The sequence below is a fragment of the Electrona antarctica genome (genome assembly GCF_951216825.1).
Source record: "Electrona antarctica genome assembly, chromosome: 13".
NCBI lineage: Eukaryota > Metazoa > Chordata > Actinopteri > Myctophiformes > Myctophidae > Electrona > Electrona antarctica.
The window spans coordinates 10,079,142-10,093,592 of NC_136794.1; the positions used below are offsets into that span (position 1 = coordinate 10,079,142).

The 14,451-nt window shown below is 42.9% G+C and overlaps 1 protein-coding gene across 2 annotated transcripts in view; it reads left to right on the plus strand.

Moving 5' to 3' along the window:
• clybl (citrate lyase beta like) overlaps window positions 1-14,451 on the plus strand; it is a 139,358-nt gene that overhangs the window by 20,164 nt on the left and 104,743 nt on the right. Inside the window, exon 2 of one of the 2 annotated variants that reach the window (XM_079519056.1) lies at window positions 3,141-3,301. In XM_079519056.1, the coding sequence (XP_079375182.1) occupies window positions 3,216-3,301 (86 nt within the window). In that variant the 5' untranslated portion in view covers window positions 3,141-3,215. The remainder of the gene's footprint in view (window positions 1-3,140; window positions 3,302-14,451) is intronic. The other variant, XM_079519055.1, reaches the window with a different exon arrangement.

The window sequence follows — 14,451 nt, forward strand, 5'->3', positions numbered from 1 at the left end:
TACTGTACTATGCTGACCAATTCATGGTGGTGATGATTTTTTTAATCTAACGTGTCAGAGTGTTGACACTGCTCTAACTGGTTGCGAAACACAGTGTTTCACTGTTGCTTTCATTTGAACTGCTCCTGACTTCACACCCGTGAGTACATGCACTCATCCCTCGGTTGAGAATGGAGTAATGTTCCATGGTACATTTAGACGCCACATTGCTAAGCAAACCATCATGTTAGTATAAGAAATGAGTCGCATCCACAGACAGTGCTGGACCATCATTTCATATTTACAGTAAAAAAAAAAAAGAGAAAAATGACAGAAAGCAGACAACCATTAGCTTCAGTGGTGTGACACACAGTTTCTTTCCGGCGGGGCAGGCTGAAAATACAAAATTCCTTCATGATTACCAGCACTCATGGTAAACAGCATTTAAAGTACCACTTCACCACTTTTCAACTTGGTGGTCCCCACTAATGTTCATGATAAAATACCACCATTTTGTTCTACTCTGCCTGCTGTGTCTCATAGGAGCTATAGGGCTGTGGGCAGTTCAGAAACCTGTCCACCAGTGACATCATCGTGAGGCAATTCTTTTTAAAATAGATTTTCTTTTTTAAAAGATTTAAATAAATATATATTTAGATTGCAACTTTTCAGGAATAGAAACCCTGCAGTTTCAGCTTGGATTCGCCGTCGATGACACAGACCGAGTAGAAAAATATTGTGGTATTTTATCATGAACATTAGTATGAACCAATATGAAGATAGGTTGAAAAGTGGTGTAGTGGTCCTTTTAATATGAGTTAATATTGTAATGTTTATTGGCGCTGTTGATTCACAGAACATAGTCACAAAAATAATGCCTTTAAATGCCAAATCTATACATAAGAATTGTTTTATGTGCAGGAACTGTATTCAAAAGTTTCTCTTGTTTCTTAGCTTAAACTTGAAAGGTGAAAGTTAATCATCCATATCTGCTGTTTCTAAATGTTATTTCACTATGCCTATTAAGTTATTGCCAACAACAAACAACATTTAAAAATCACACTGTGTGTGAAGTGAGGTGTGCAGTTATCATCATACAGTACGTCATCATACATTATCTCATTCTCAACCAATGGCATATCTCCCACCCAATCACGCCGGCCAATCACAATTTGCGTCCTCACCTTTGTCTTCAATGTTTGTGTTTACACACTTTTGTCTTCAATGCTTGTTTTTACACACTTTTGTCTTCAATGCTTGTGTTTACACACTTTTGTCTTCAATGCTTGTGTTTACACACTTTTGTCTTCAATGCTTGTGTTTACACACTTTTGTCTTCAATGCTTGTGTTTACACACCTTTGTCTTCAATGCTTGTGTTTACACAGACCCTCAAAGCTGGACATAGCGCCCCTCAAAAACGTGCGTTTGCTCTTATTCTGCAAGAAATTCAGCTTCACCTGATCGGGGCACAGGTCTCCACCAGGATAATAGCGTTTGTGATGTGTGGACATAGGAGTAATATCAATTTCATTTTTTTGCAATAATTGTCGTCTGGTGGTTATATAACAAGGCAATACAAATAAATATATAACATGTAACAGTGTATTCATAATGTGATTGTGTAGTAGTGTGAATAGTTGTACACAGATCGGTGCAGTTATAGGTGTAAACACTGAGTTGCATTTCTTCCTCTACCTAGTGGGAATGTGTGTGCATAATTTCACGGAAATCACACGTTGTGAGGCATTTTGTTCAAAATGGACCAATCCTGCAAACTTTGGAAGGCAATCTTAGCCAATTGGGATGGAATATGGGAAAGCGGACAGATGCGTGTTGATAGTGTATACCGATTTGTGTGATGTATGGTTCAATTGTGTACGAGTAATGTACAGAAATGTGTTTTGCCAAAATCGGCCTCATGGTGGCGCTATAACAGGCCATCGTGGAAAAGTTGGGGCAGAGGTTCATCGTTGGTATTCAGGGAGTGTGTGCACTGTGCACAGTTTGACCGGGCCAACGGTACCGGAGATTAGCCGTACACGGGGCGGCAGTGGCTCAGGCGTAGTGACCGGATGGGTTCCCAGTTCGAACCCGGGCTCCCCCAGAGTTGGTGCCGAAGTGTCCTTGAGCAAGACTCTGAACCCCTAATTGCTCCCGATGTGCAGATTGGTGCCTTGCATGGTTTCCTCTGTCATCGGTATGTGAATGGGTGAATGTAATGCACAATCTCTGTAAAGTGCCTTGGATAAAGGCGCTTTATAAATGCACCATTTACACAGACGGACGGACGGACACACACAGACACACGGACTACATGCATACAGGCATAGCATACTCTCCCCATGCCTTCAGCTGGTGGAGACAATGAATCGATGAGGGATTTTCACCTGATTTGAGCATTTTGTTGCCAGTTCCCAGCCTAGATACAGCCACATGAACCCTATAGCATCCATATTCTGGACATGGGGATCCGATCTACAAGCTCATAGACGTCATGTTGTGATGTGTTGAGAATGGAGGAGGGGACAAGTACAGACCCCTGGGCGGGGGACGCTGGTCAACTGTATATAGGGTTTAAATGGTTAAATATACAATAGCATTGTCATGATTAATTTAATGGAGATGGACACCGGACCATGACCACTTCACCAACGACATAACAAGAACAAGTGTAAAGGATCAAAACTTGTCACCATGGGAAAAAAAACAACCCAGGCCAACAAAGGCTTTTCCAACAATTGCTATATTGTGGGGTCGGCTGTTCCTCAGCCATGATGTTAATCCAATATGGACATGTAATGCCAAAACAAAGCCTATATTCATGTGTGCGGCACACATGAATATACACATGACATTGGGCACACAGTGTGCCCAATGTCAGGCGGCATTTGCAAACGTGGTCTTCGTTCAGCGGTTTTCAGGTCATCTGAGGTGATGGACATATTTCACATGTCCTCTCCGCCGTTGTATTATTGTTTCATTCACAGGGCATGGACTAATTATTCCAACAGCCGAGCTCTCCATCGGGGAGTGACAGTTGCCATCATCGGAGTGATCAGTCCGCTTCTTGGGACTAGGCTGAGGCTATTTGATGTATATTAACAATAATTGGTGCCACAGCCACAATGATGTTTAGTAAACCTTTGTGCCATTTTCCAGGAGGATGCCCACGAGGAATTTTTTTGAAGCGCAAGCTGGTCCGTGTGCAGAGAGACGCCTTTGGAGTCGGGACAGATGGGAGGACTGCTGTCCTGTCTGTCCTCTGCAGGTCAGAGACACCACAATGTAATAATCATCATCATCATTATCATCATCTTTAAGTACGTGCCGTCTCTCTCCTTGTCTCTTCACATGAACCCTATAGTTGTCTGCACAAATAACGTGCATAATCACAACACGTGCACTCCTTCCCCCTACCTGTACAAAGACGCCACCCGAATTACGTGCACTAAGCGAATTATGTGGAGTAGTAGTACTAGTATGTATTGTGGTTAAACATTTACGAGGAGGCCATATAGTGCCCAAGGATGTTTGTGATACATGTTATGTATCACATGTTGTGTATAACTCAACCGACATGAATGAGTTTGATATTGGTGGTGATTTTGTGGTTCCGTTGAAAGTCATAATAAATTCGGAAAAGCACGTCATTTGTATGTAACCTAGTCAAGATGCTTTTTAACCCATTTTGGGGCGGGAACCCCTTTTGGTGTCAGCATTATGTTATGCTTTAGCCATTGAAAAATAGCAGATCTACAAGCTCATAGCGCGCCACCGAGTGGCGCGCTACGAGCTTGTAGGTCTGCTATTTTTGAAAAATAGAAGAACGACAAAACTGTCAGGATGTAGAAGACATTTTTAGAATCTGATCTCAGGTCAAAATGGGTTAATATATGGCAGTTCCAGATGGGACGAGGAAACGTGACCACGGAGGTTATTCCATTTGAGTTGACTTCACACTGATTTGGCCGTGTCCACAGTTAAAGTTTATTTGTGGGGTTCCTCCGTTCGTTGACTGGTAAGTAAGCAGCGTTTCTGCAGGGAGGTGGCTGTGTATTAAGTTTCAGTGTCTGGCAGTGACTCCAGCAGGTTATGAGGCTGCCAGATTCTACAAGTGTACGTGGTACAGATGTGCGGTGACAGCGCTACGCTCATTAGGCCGAATCAGCATCATGCTGTGACAACTGGCCAACTTTAAGGCTTCTCTGGTCCGTCCAGTAGCTCCAATCAGCCAAGACTGGCCAGCCCTCCCCGACAAGGATGGAAACACAAGCGGGTCTAACCAGCGCCGCAACTCTGGCGCAATATTATTCTCGTTCGCCTCTGTTTCTCATTCACAATATTGTGGACCTATGTTGTAGAGTGGTTAGCCTAAACCTACGACTCTCCTAAACCTATTTCTTAAATCCTCCCATTATTTTCTCCAGCCATAACATCGACGGCAAATCCTAACAAATCCCCCGGCATCCCCCAAATCTCTCATAGACCACACTCTGATTCCCACTCTTCTCCCCTAGACCTATAACGCTATCCCCATGTCCACCGCTCCTGGGTCTATCCCTGCTCCTCAACCCCAGCTGTGTGGTCAGCTCTGACCCCTCGGGTACTAAGACCCTGGGCTTGAGTTGTGATATCTATTTCAGTCGGCCTGCAGACTAGACAGCCGCCACTGTGGCTCCAGAGAATTCCCTGTCCGGTGATTACTAATGGAAGTGCTCCGCTCATATGCTTTAGCATCTCCCACGTCCAAACTGCTTAGTGTCCGAATAGGTCGCTCCGAGCCATTAGGACCAGCTCGCAATTATAGATGTGTGGCTGCCAGTCGCAGAAACAGATGTGCTTTGATCTATTTACGGTAGGATGGACAAGGGGGTCGTAACAGCTTACTGCCATGAGTGGGTCAGAGCACGCACCTCTGACATCCCTTGTCATTCACTTCACTTGACATGCACTTGTGAGTGTTTTTTTTTTTTATGTGCCTCTGCCGGCGAAGGCTGCGGCCGGGGGCATTATGTTTTTGGGTTGTCCTTCTATATTCTATAAGGTACATGTATGCGTCGTCCATCCATCCCAACCTCATGGACGTGATATCTCAGGAACGCCTGAAGTGATTTTCTTTTTCAAATTTGACATTAACATCCATGTAGACTCAAGGTCAAAGGTCAAGGTCACTGTGATCGTCAGTCACTACATTCTATATATATATGCAGTATACAGTATTATACTAGTGCAGTACCTGCTATATCAGAGTACTTGGAAGTCAGTCTAGAGCCGTGTGGAACTCCATACAGTATTCGGTATTAAGAGTCTGATATCATATTATTATTTGATGCTGCAACAGCAGCAGGATTTCCTGCAGTACTGATGACATCAACAATATGATGGCAAGTCATCTACTGTACATATTTGGTGCAAAAATACACGTGAAGATTTGTGGAATCTAAAGATATAATGATATAGAGCGCTGTCTATATAAGCTTCCCGGGGTTCTGACTCTTCCGCTGAGCGAGCTCATGGTCACACACAACCTCTCTCCCTTTCTCCTTCTCCCGGACTACCTCCCTTCCCCTCGCCATGGATCTCCATATATTGGCATGTCCGCAGAACAGAGGCCGTTGCCTAATCATGCCAATATGGGGGCACCGATGGCCTCGTGGTTGAGGCGCATACAGACTCTCTAATACAATAATGCAGCCTGGCGGTGAGTCGTGGGTAAGATTCCCGAGTGACCCCGGCGGCCCTTGCTGCATGTAAAGTCCCTGGCTCGCTCTCCTTGTTTCCTTTCACACTCTTACTGTACTGAATAAAGGAAGAATATATGCTGATATGTGATTGTGCATGTCCATATTTTGGCATAATTTGCACGCCTCGGACAGACTGCAACTGGTTGGTGGAGGCATTCAACCGCAATGCCACCTTTCCAGTTGAGTCTGAGAAAGGTTCACCACCGTGTGACGAATTGATTGAAACCTTTATTTATTCTCAAAAAGAATTTCCAATGCTGTCGAGAGATCACACACACACAAATCAACAATCAAGAATAAGCCTGGCCTACATGTTAGTTTGGTCATGTGTGCAAGTGTGCATCTCGGTTCCAGGCTGAATCACTGCATTCCATGAGTTCCGCGTGACAAAACAGATTCACGGAACGCAGCGATTCAGGCTGGAACCCATACTACTCTAGCGCTCCATGAACAAGCAAAAGCAGTTGTAATGAATGAATTCCTATGAGTATAGGCACATGTGAATCAATGTTCTGTTCTGTTTGCCCATGTGTTTACGTTTTAAAGATGCATGTACCCAACCGCAAACCAAGCATGTGTGCAGGTGAGAGCCTGTTGAATGGAATGCTGGACCACTCGACTTACACTAAATAAAAGAGAACCAATTCAAACCCCATCTGTTAAGCTGACAAAATTCACCAAAGGGCAAAATAGTAAGTGTTGGAGAGATTTTCTAGCGCCTTGTCCCTCCTTCCTCCAGTCTGAACTGCTCTGGGTGGTGAAAAATGGAAAACAAATGTTCTGCTGACAGCTTTCTTATGCCCAGGGTGTGTGAGTATTTATATCATAAAGGTGCCAACACCATTGCTTGGGTAGAGAGGAGGAGGAGGGGACGTGGGGGCAGGATGGGTTTTGATGGGGGTTGGGGGGGGTATCCTTTGGCTCTTTCTGGTAATTACTACAGTATATGAATGTGATGAATAGGCCTTGATAAGCCAGGGACAAATTAGCTTACAACTCATTCAGCTGCGTTGTGGGGGTAATTATTTGCTGTGAACTAACAAGACTTCTGGGTCCAAATAGCTTACCGTACAAATGTTCGCACACAAAGCCTAATCATTACAGCTGCTTCGTTCACATTAGCGCATGGTGAGACTACGGGGCTCTCTGGGCCTGGAATGCCTGTGTCATACTGTTAGAGTTTATAGGGCTGAGGGCTGAGGCTTCATTCTGGATGATATACTTGTTTCGGGATTATGAAACGTACAGTAGGAGGTGCATGACTAGATGACTTGAGCTAGAAGCAGATTATGCCTTTAGTAATATCCAGTTCCCCAGTCATTTTTCTTCCTTGTCACTTGTCTTATTGCCACCGTTTTTTTGCTTGTATTAAAAATTCACGGGTCAATTGTATGGCATTTAGTTCTTGTCTCCAGTGTGCTGCCTGCCCTTGCTAACTAGTCAATTGTGACCACTTTGCACAGCAGCATAGCAATGCCTTGGGCGAAGTGTGATTTCATAATGTTTACGGTGTCAGTGGCATGCCTTGACAGGAAAAATGGTAATAACATCCCCATGCAATATGAATAATGAATGAACTCATATCATTTCATAAATCGGAAGGGATGTACAACATATGGCAACAATAAAGCATATTCTTGCCTCTAGACTTGCCCATCAAATAAAAGGAGCATTTTTTTATACGGTTGCTGCTTTTGGTTGTATGTGTGCTAGCCTGCAGCATGCTACGGGAACACTGAGCACTGTGTACTGTACCATCACAGAGGTGTATTCTACAGTGCACACAGGGGGACGTCCCACACTGACATTGTGCTGCGTGCGGGTCTATCCTGAAGTGAACCATGTTGTACACAGCTTTAGGTCCTCTGTGATGTTGCAGGTTCCTGTCAGTCCGCCATGTGTCATGTTGCGAAGCTATACCCGACCCACTGCGTTTGTTCCACGACGTCACAGTGACTGTATGGAGTACCGGCGCAGGCCCACATGCATCATGCCCCTGGAGTCGGTACTATTGAGGAGCAACGCGTAGTCATTCATAAACTCACATGTGATGTCATCAAATATTTCATATTAGGTACATATGCAAGCTGTGTTCAATACATCTAGCTGTGAGAGAGAGGCTGTGTCATGTCCATGCTGTGAACTATATTAAGAACAAGAATGCCTAGCATCCACTGACCATTTGATCCAATGACCATGCATGTTGTCTCAAGTCTCATCTGTTATGATGATTACACACATTTGAGATGTGTATTAGCCAATCAGCTTAAAGGCCAAAGGGATAGAGAGAACTACATGATGTATTAGTAAGGACATGAATATTTCTGTAAACAAACTGTATATAAAGACTTTAGCTCTCGAAATGAAAAGGACTGGTGGGAGAGCGGAGTGAATGAACATCACAGAGAGATAGATAAAGCTGGTGGTCTGGGACACCTTTCCGGGGTCTTGGAATCTATGGCGGTCACTGAATAAACGAAAGATGACCAACAACACTCTTGTCTTCATTTCCCAAAAACCCACATCACATACATGCAGTGCGCAATCACTGCTCAGACTAGAATAGAGTGAAACTGAATCTTGAATATATACTGACATCTGCTCTATGATTTTGAAAGCATTTTGATTGTCGAATGTTTTCACAGATCTAGATTTTGTGTCCAACGAGGTCTTTGAAATCCGTGTTGATTAAATTTGCTTTGAAAGGTAAACTGAACTGAGTGTATTTATTAAAAATCTAATTATGCCCATAACCCTTCACGCAACACAGACCCCAACCGCCAGCAAATGACTGGTGCCCAAGATGGTGATTCTTGTCTTTTAGGTCTGGCTGGACCTGCTCATTAATTCAGTTAAATGAAGTGAGAAGGGGGGAATCTGAGTGAACCTAACAGGAAAAAAAAACCCTTAGAACCATTTCCTGTGATTTGACTAATGCACAGAGAAGCCAGCAGCCAAGTGGTTGTGCCCCTCTTCGCACCCATTGGTTGCCGTTTCGTGGTTGGACAAAAATCCTTTCTCTCCATCCATTGAAATAACGTGTTTTTCAGTTGCTTTGTATTGATATTATGTGCGTTCAATTCTTATTTTAAACTTGGTGTCAGTAAAAAGGAACATCACAGGTGCAGCATGGTGACTGGGCATATCATGTTTGTTTTTAGTTTCTTTTCCAAAAATGATGTTTATGCAAATTCAACATAAACAAGGCTGAACCAGGGCGGAACAAGGCAGAAAGAGCCTGCTGTTTAGTCAGAAGTGTGACAAATTGTGAATTGAGTTTCTCACTCTCTCCTTATGTCTTTTTCTGTCCGTTCTTGCATCCTTTATGCATACAGTATCTTTCGATCCTACACTTTCACGTCAGTTCTGTCAGTGCATCTCCTTTAGCTTCTGTCTCTCTTTCTCTCCCTGTGTCTCTCTTGCTAGCCTCGGCACCCAGGCTTTTATTTTCTCTTGCTCTCTCAACTCAAATCTACTTATTTTTTACATCACAGGTTTACCGTTTTTAAAAACTTTGAGTAAATTCCTTTGTCGTACAAACTCCATCACTGCAGTTTCAAGAAAGAAGAAAAATAATAAAACAACAGGTCAGATATCAACATGATTGAAGAATAGCTATGGAATGAGCAGTTAATAACATAATGTACATAAGGTGCATGGTTTAAAAAACTCTCTCTCTCTGTCTCTCAATTTGGCATCTCTCTCTTTCTTTCTCTCCCTTATTCTTTTGCTCTATCCATTGCTGGGTCAGTGAGCTGGTGTCAGTCTGGTTTCTTCGGGCTGTGAGGGCTTAATGCCTCCTGACACCCTCGGCTTCATCAGTCCTGGCTGCATCATTTCAGTAATGCAGGAGCCATCAGGCCCATGGATCGTGTGAGGGTTTTCATCTGGAAAACAGAAGAAAAACTAATTACTGGTGTTGCTCTGTTATTCTTTTGTATGTGGCGCATTATGCATTTTAGGCGATATTGGTATAGGGAGTCAGTCAACGTCATCAATACTGTGGATCCGTTAAGATTAAGAACACATTAATAAAAAGTACTGCATTTATCCATATACTTTGATGACCAGAGTCCCCAGGGGTCTGAACTTGGCCCCTATTTTCCCTTTAACCCATTTTGGGCGGGAACCCCTTTTGGTGTTAGCATTATGTTATGCTTTAGCTATTGAAAAATAGCAGATCTACAAGCTCATAGCGCGCCACCGAGTGGCGCGCTATGAGCTTGTAGGTCTGCTATTTTTGAAAAATCAAAGAACGACTGACATAGAAACATAGCTTTTTCAGAAAACTGTCAGGATGTAGAAGACATTTTTAGAATCTCTCCGACAAAAACTGTGTTGCGTTATAAGAGCTTGTATAAATCTGCAATTTTGTTGCAGAATACTCACCCGTTTCCACTGAATGTTCACCTATTATGACATGCCTACAGGGAGGGGGACGCTAGAGTTCCATGTGGTTAAGTTATATTCTTTGGCCTCTCTAACTGGTGCGCTGGCCATCTGAACTAAGCTACTCTTCCATTATGAGCACCCGTCCGAATTGTTGCTTAACCTGCGCAGTGACCCTGCCACACACTATCATCCTCTACCCATGTCCACCAAAGCACTGTTCCCCTTTGGGGCAAATGATTCTCCGGGCATCAACCCGGCCTGCAGAATCGAGAAGGGAATCCCACAAATGCTGTTAATCAATTAAGCCCTTCTATATATGGCGAATAGGGGAAAAAGCCGATCTGCAAGCTCACAACGCGCCACAAATAACGCAAGGTTTTTTTTTTTAATGTCTGAAATCTTGAAGATCTTAACCTATGTGACCAGATTTGACTGAGAGCCTGCCATCGCGCAAATTACAGCTTTTCACCAGAGGAGAAAAACCTTTTTTTTTAATGAGTTAATAACACAGGCAGACTCTTCACATACTAGAGCATGTCTGAAATAAGTGTCAGAGCTGAAATGTAAATATTCATGAAATAAATGCTTAAACATGTAGCTAGGTGCAATGTTAGAGACCACAGAAGTGAACCTTTCAAGCCTGTTTTCCCAACTCGTTGTTTTCTGCAAGACATTATTCTATAAGCCATATCTCCAAAACTGGTGGGTCAAACTGAACAACCAATATGTCAATTTGAAGCTATGATTCTGCTTTCATTCTGCTTTCATATACTGCTTTCATATGACTTGGAAAAAAACGAAAATTCAAAAAAATCCAATGGCAGTCCCTCAGTCAAATTGAGTCACCTATAATGACATGCACAAATAGGGACACCACGTTGGAAGTGTTTAAATGAAAGGGGTTAACAAAAAAAGCCAGCACCAGTGCTTACTCATCTGTTAAAAGCGGACTGATCTGGAAAGTTTGTATGGGAGGGTTTTTGACGGTGCCCTGCTGCTCCGTCAGTGCAGCACATGCTGCAGGCACTGGCATCCCCTATTGCCTTCCGGGTCATTGGCCAGCCTCAGCGGGAGGCGGGCTTCTAGCCCCATGACACGTCCCTGATTCACAGCTGGATCCGTAACAAGGTATCATAGTAAATGAGTCGGTAAAACATCAGTGGTTTGAAGAGCGTGAAAAATTGTCATGATATCATTTGTAAATCCTGATCTGGACTGCCGGTGGTACGGGAAGGGAAAAAAAAGGAGGGCGCAAAAGATAAATATAGGGCTGGTTATGAGGAGTTCCTCTTCACCATGCATCGCCACCTGTCTCATGCAGCCACCCCCACCCTAACACCCCAACCCCATAACTGACCCCTGAAGGCGGAGATCCGAATTAATCTAAGGAGGCAAATAATTAAACATCTCATGCTTCTCGGCCATGGGGCTTATACTGTACGTGTTGCAGCCTTAACATAATATATTTGTGACGTGCTGTCCTGTTTCTGAATGTGGCCTTTGGTCTTTGCTAAATACGACTCGCGGGCAGTCATGACGTGCCTGTCCTGTTGAACCACAGTAATGGAGGTGATGTCGAAGATTAGGTTAGTCACTGGGCGGGGTTGTCCCAGCAGCCGATTTAGGCCCCACGTCAGATTGAGCAAGTCAATAGGGTTTTTTTTTCTTTTTTGTCTTTCTTTCTTTCACTCTCTTTCTTTCACTCTTTCTTTCACTCTTTCTTTCTTTCACATTTTGTTGCACATCTATCTACGTCAATTTGAAAAGTAGGCTACGTACAGTATATGGCTTTGACCATTCTTTCTATAAAGTCTAATGAAACTAAGTATATAGTGTATTTGGAAACTACAGGGCACCACATTGCATATCACTTCTTTGCATACATTCATCACATTCAGAAAAGAAAAGAAAAGAAGAGCTGTGGTATAAAACATATAAACTAGAAAATGATTAACACTACTTCAGTCTTTTGATCTTTAATGTTTCAATATTAAGAGTGCAGTTGGATGTGAGGGCCTGTGTGAACTGTGTAGGTTAGATGGATGCAAAGAATGGACAAACATCAACTCCCTCTAAAAAACCACAATGGAGACCTTGGATCTAAATGTCATGGTTTCATAACGGATCCACTGACATTTGTGTGATGGGATTTAGCCATGGGTTAACGTGGCCAACACTGGCACACTGCCTTGATGTCCATCTCACCCGGGCTGTGAAGTCTATCTCGCCATTTTTTGGGCAACCCCCCTCTCAACCCCCACCCATAGAACTGTCTTTCAAAAGGGATGAATTGGATTGTATTATGCCTGAGCAGCCTGTACATAAGCAATTAATTTATCAGGAAAGACTGTTTGATATATAGGTTTGTTTTAAATAATGTGAATGTGCCTCAGGAGCTGTTTTAGATCATTCTGCCTTTAGTTTATTTTTCTCCTTTTCTTCTTTTGGATCGGGGGTTAGAGGTGTGCGTGCGTGCATGCGTGTGCGCGCGTGCGTGCGCATGGTGGGGGTGGTGGGCAGGCGATCAGCATTACAATCAGAGCCATGTAAATCAAATCAATTATACAGTTTTTCAGATAAAATATTGGTAAATCAAAACACATTTTCCAAAAGTCACAGTATAATGAGAAATTCAAATTGGAAACAGAGCCCATTTGTTTATTATAAATGCCAGGGTGAGTTGGTGACTTGCCATCCATAAATTGTGTTATTCTTTTCATATTCTGTTTTATCTCTGACTCCAGCTCTGGCACTAGTTCAACATTTTTAACCCATTTAGACCTGACGTCGAAATTTCTCAAACATATTCATGTCAAGGACCCCAAATATATATGACATTGGCCGCCGAGCCCCATCTGAAAATATGTTGTTCCAGGGACCCTCCCAGTAGCAAAGATTTGAGTTAATAACTCTCTCTGAAAGAATATATATTCAATGATTTCCGCCACATTTTTGCGATTTTTCAAAAATAGCAGACCTACAAGTTCATAGCGCGGCACTCGGTGCCGCGCTATGAGCTTGTAGATCTGCTGTTTTTCAACAGCTAAAGCATAACGTAATGCTTGAAACACCAAAAGGGGTTCCCGTGATGAATGGATTAATGAACCCGCACATCTGAGGCATCAAGCCCCAGCGACGCATTGTCCATTTGGATCAGGGAGAGTAACGTGGGGGAGACAAAGACGACCACTGTTTGCCTTTGACATCATATTTTTATATTCTGTCACCTCACAGGGTGGTCATTAGAAAATTGCAGCATTTTACAACATGAAAGCACATCTTCAATAAATACTAATATTTAGAAATAACTACCTACACTCTGTGTGTGTGTGTGTGTGTGTGTGTGTGTGTGTGTGTGTGTGTGTGTGTGTGTGTGTGTGTGTGTGTGTGTGTGTGTGTGTGTGTGTGTGTGTGTGTGTGTGTGTGTGTGTGTGTGTGTGTGTGTGTGTGTGTGTGTGTGTGTGTGTGTGTGTGTGTGTGTGTGTGTGTGTGTCGTGCACATGGCATGGCTGACTGGAATCGAAAAATAATTTTCTGTGCTTTATGTGGCCACAGAGAACCCTCCTGCTCTGATGCGACCTGGTGTCGGCTGCTTTCGTGGGCTCAGAGGTTCCTAGGGGAGACCAGAATGGAAGTTGAGCATCTTGCTGTGCAGCAAAGAAAGTGTGCCAAATGCTATCAAAACTGGATTAGTAGACGACAATTGTGTTCGATGAACAGAAGGGGGAGGGAAAGAGGTAGTTTCCAAGAAACCCATGGATGGAATTTTCCAACTGCATGGCCTTTATTTTCTTTCCACATAATAGGACCAAGGTACAAAAGTCCTATTTATCTGGAAAACATAATTGAAAATAATCATTCAAATTTCAAATAAACTGTCTGTAAAAGTAGAGCAATCTTTTAGGTCTAATTTCTTTCTGACCAATTAATATACAACTGTCTTTGACACTGTTATATAAATAGCCCAACTTTATTACATGACCAATATGAAACTGTTTATAGCCTATATGCATTACAAGGTCATGGATGGATGTTCTACAGTAATATAAGTATTGGTATACAGTATATATTTCAGAGGGTGTAAGCATGAGAAACCCTTATGTTTCAGTCATGTGTTGATTGAAGCATGCTTTTGTAAGCTTGTCATGTGGTTTCACCTATATCATGGGGAAGGGCAAAAGAAAAGTCACTATAGGCCTATATCTGACACAAATGCCCCAGAAAGCGACTCATGAGGAATCCATCATTATTATTATTATTATATAGTCATTTCAATTCCCAGCAGATAATACTTCTATCAATACACAGCTGCTGTTTACGCCCAGAATTGATGC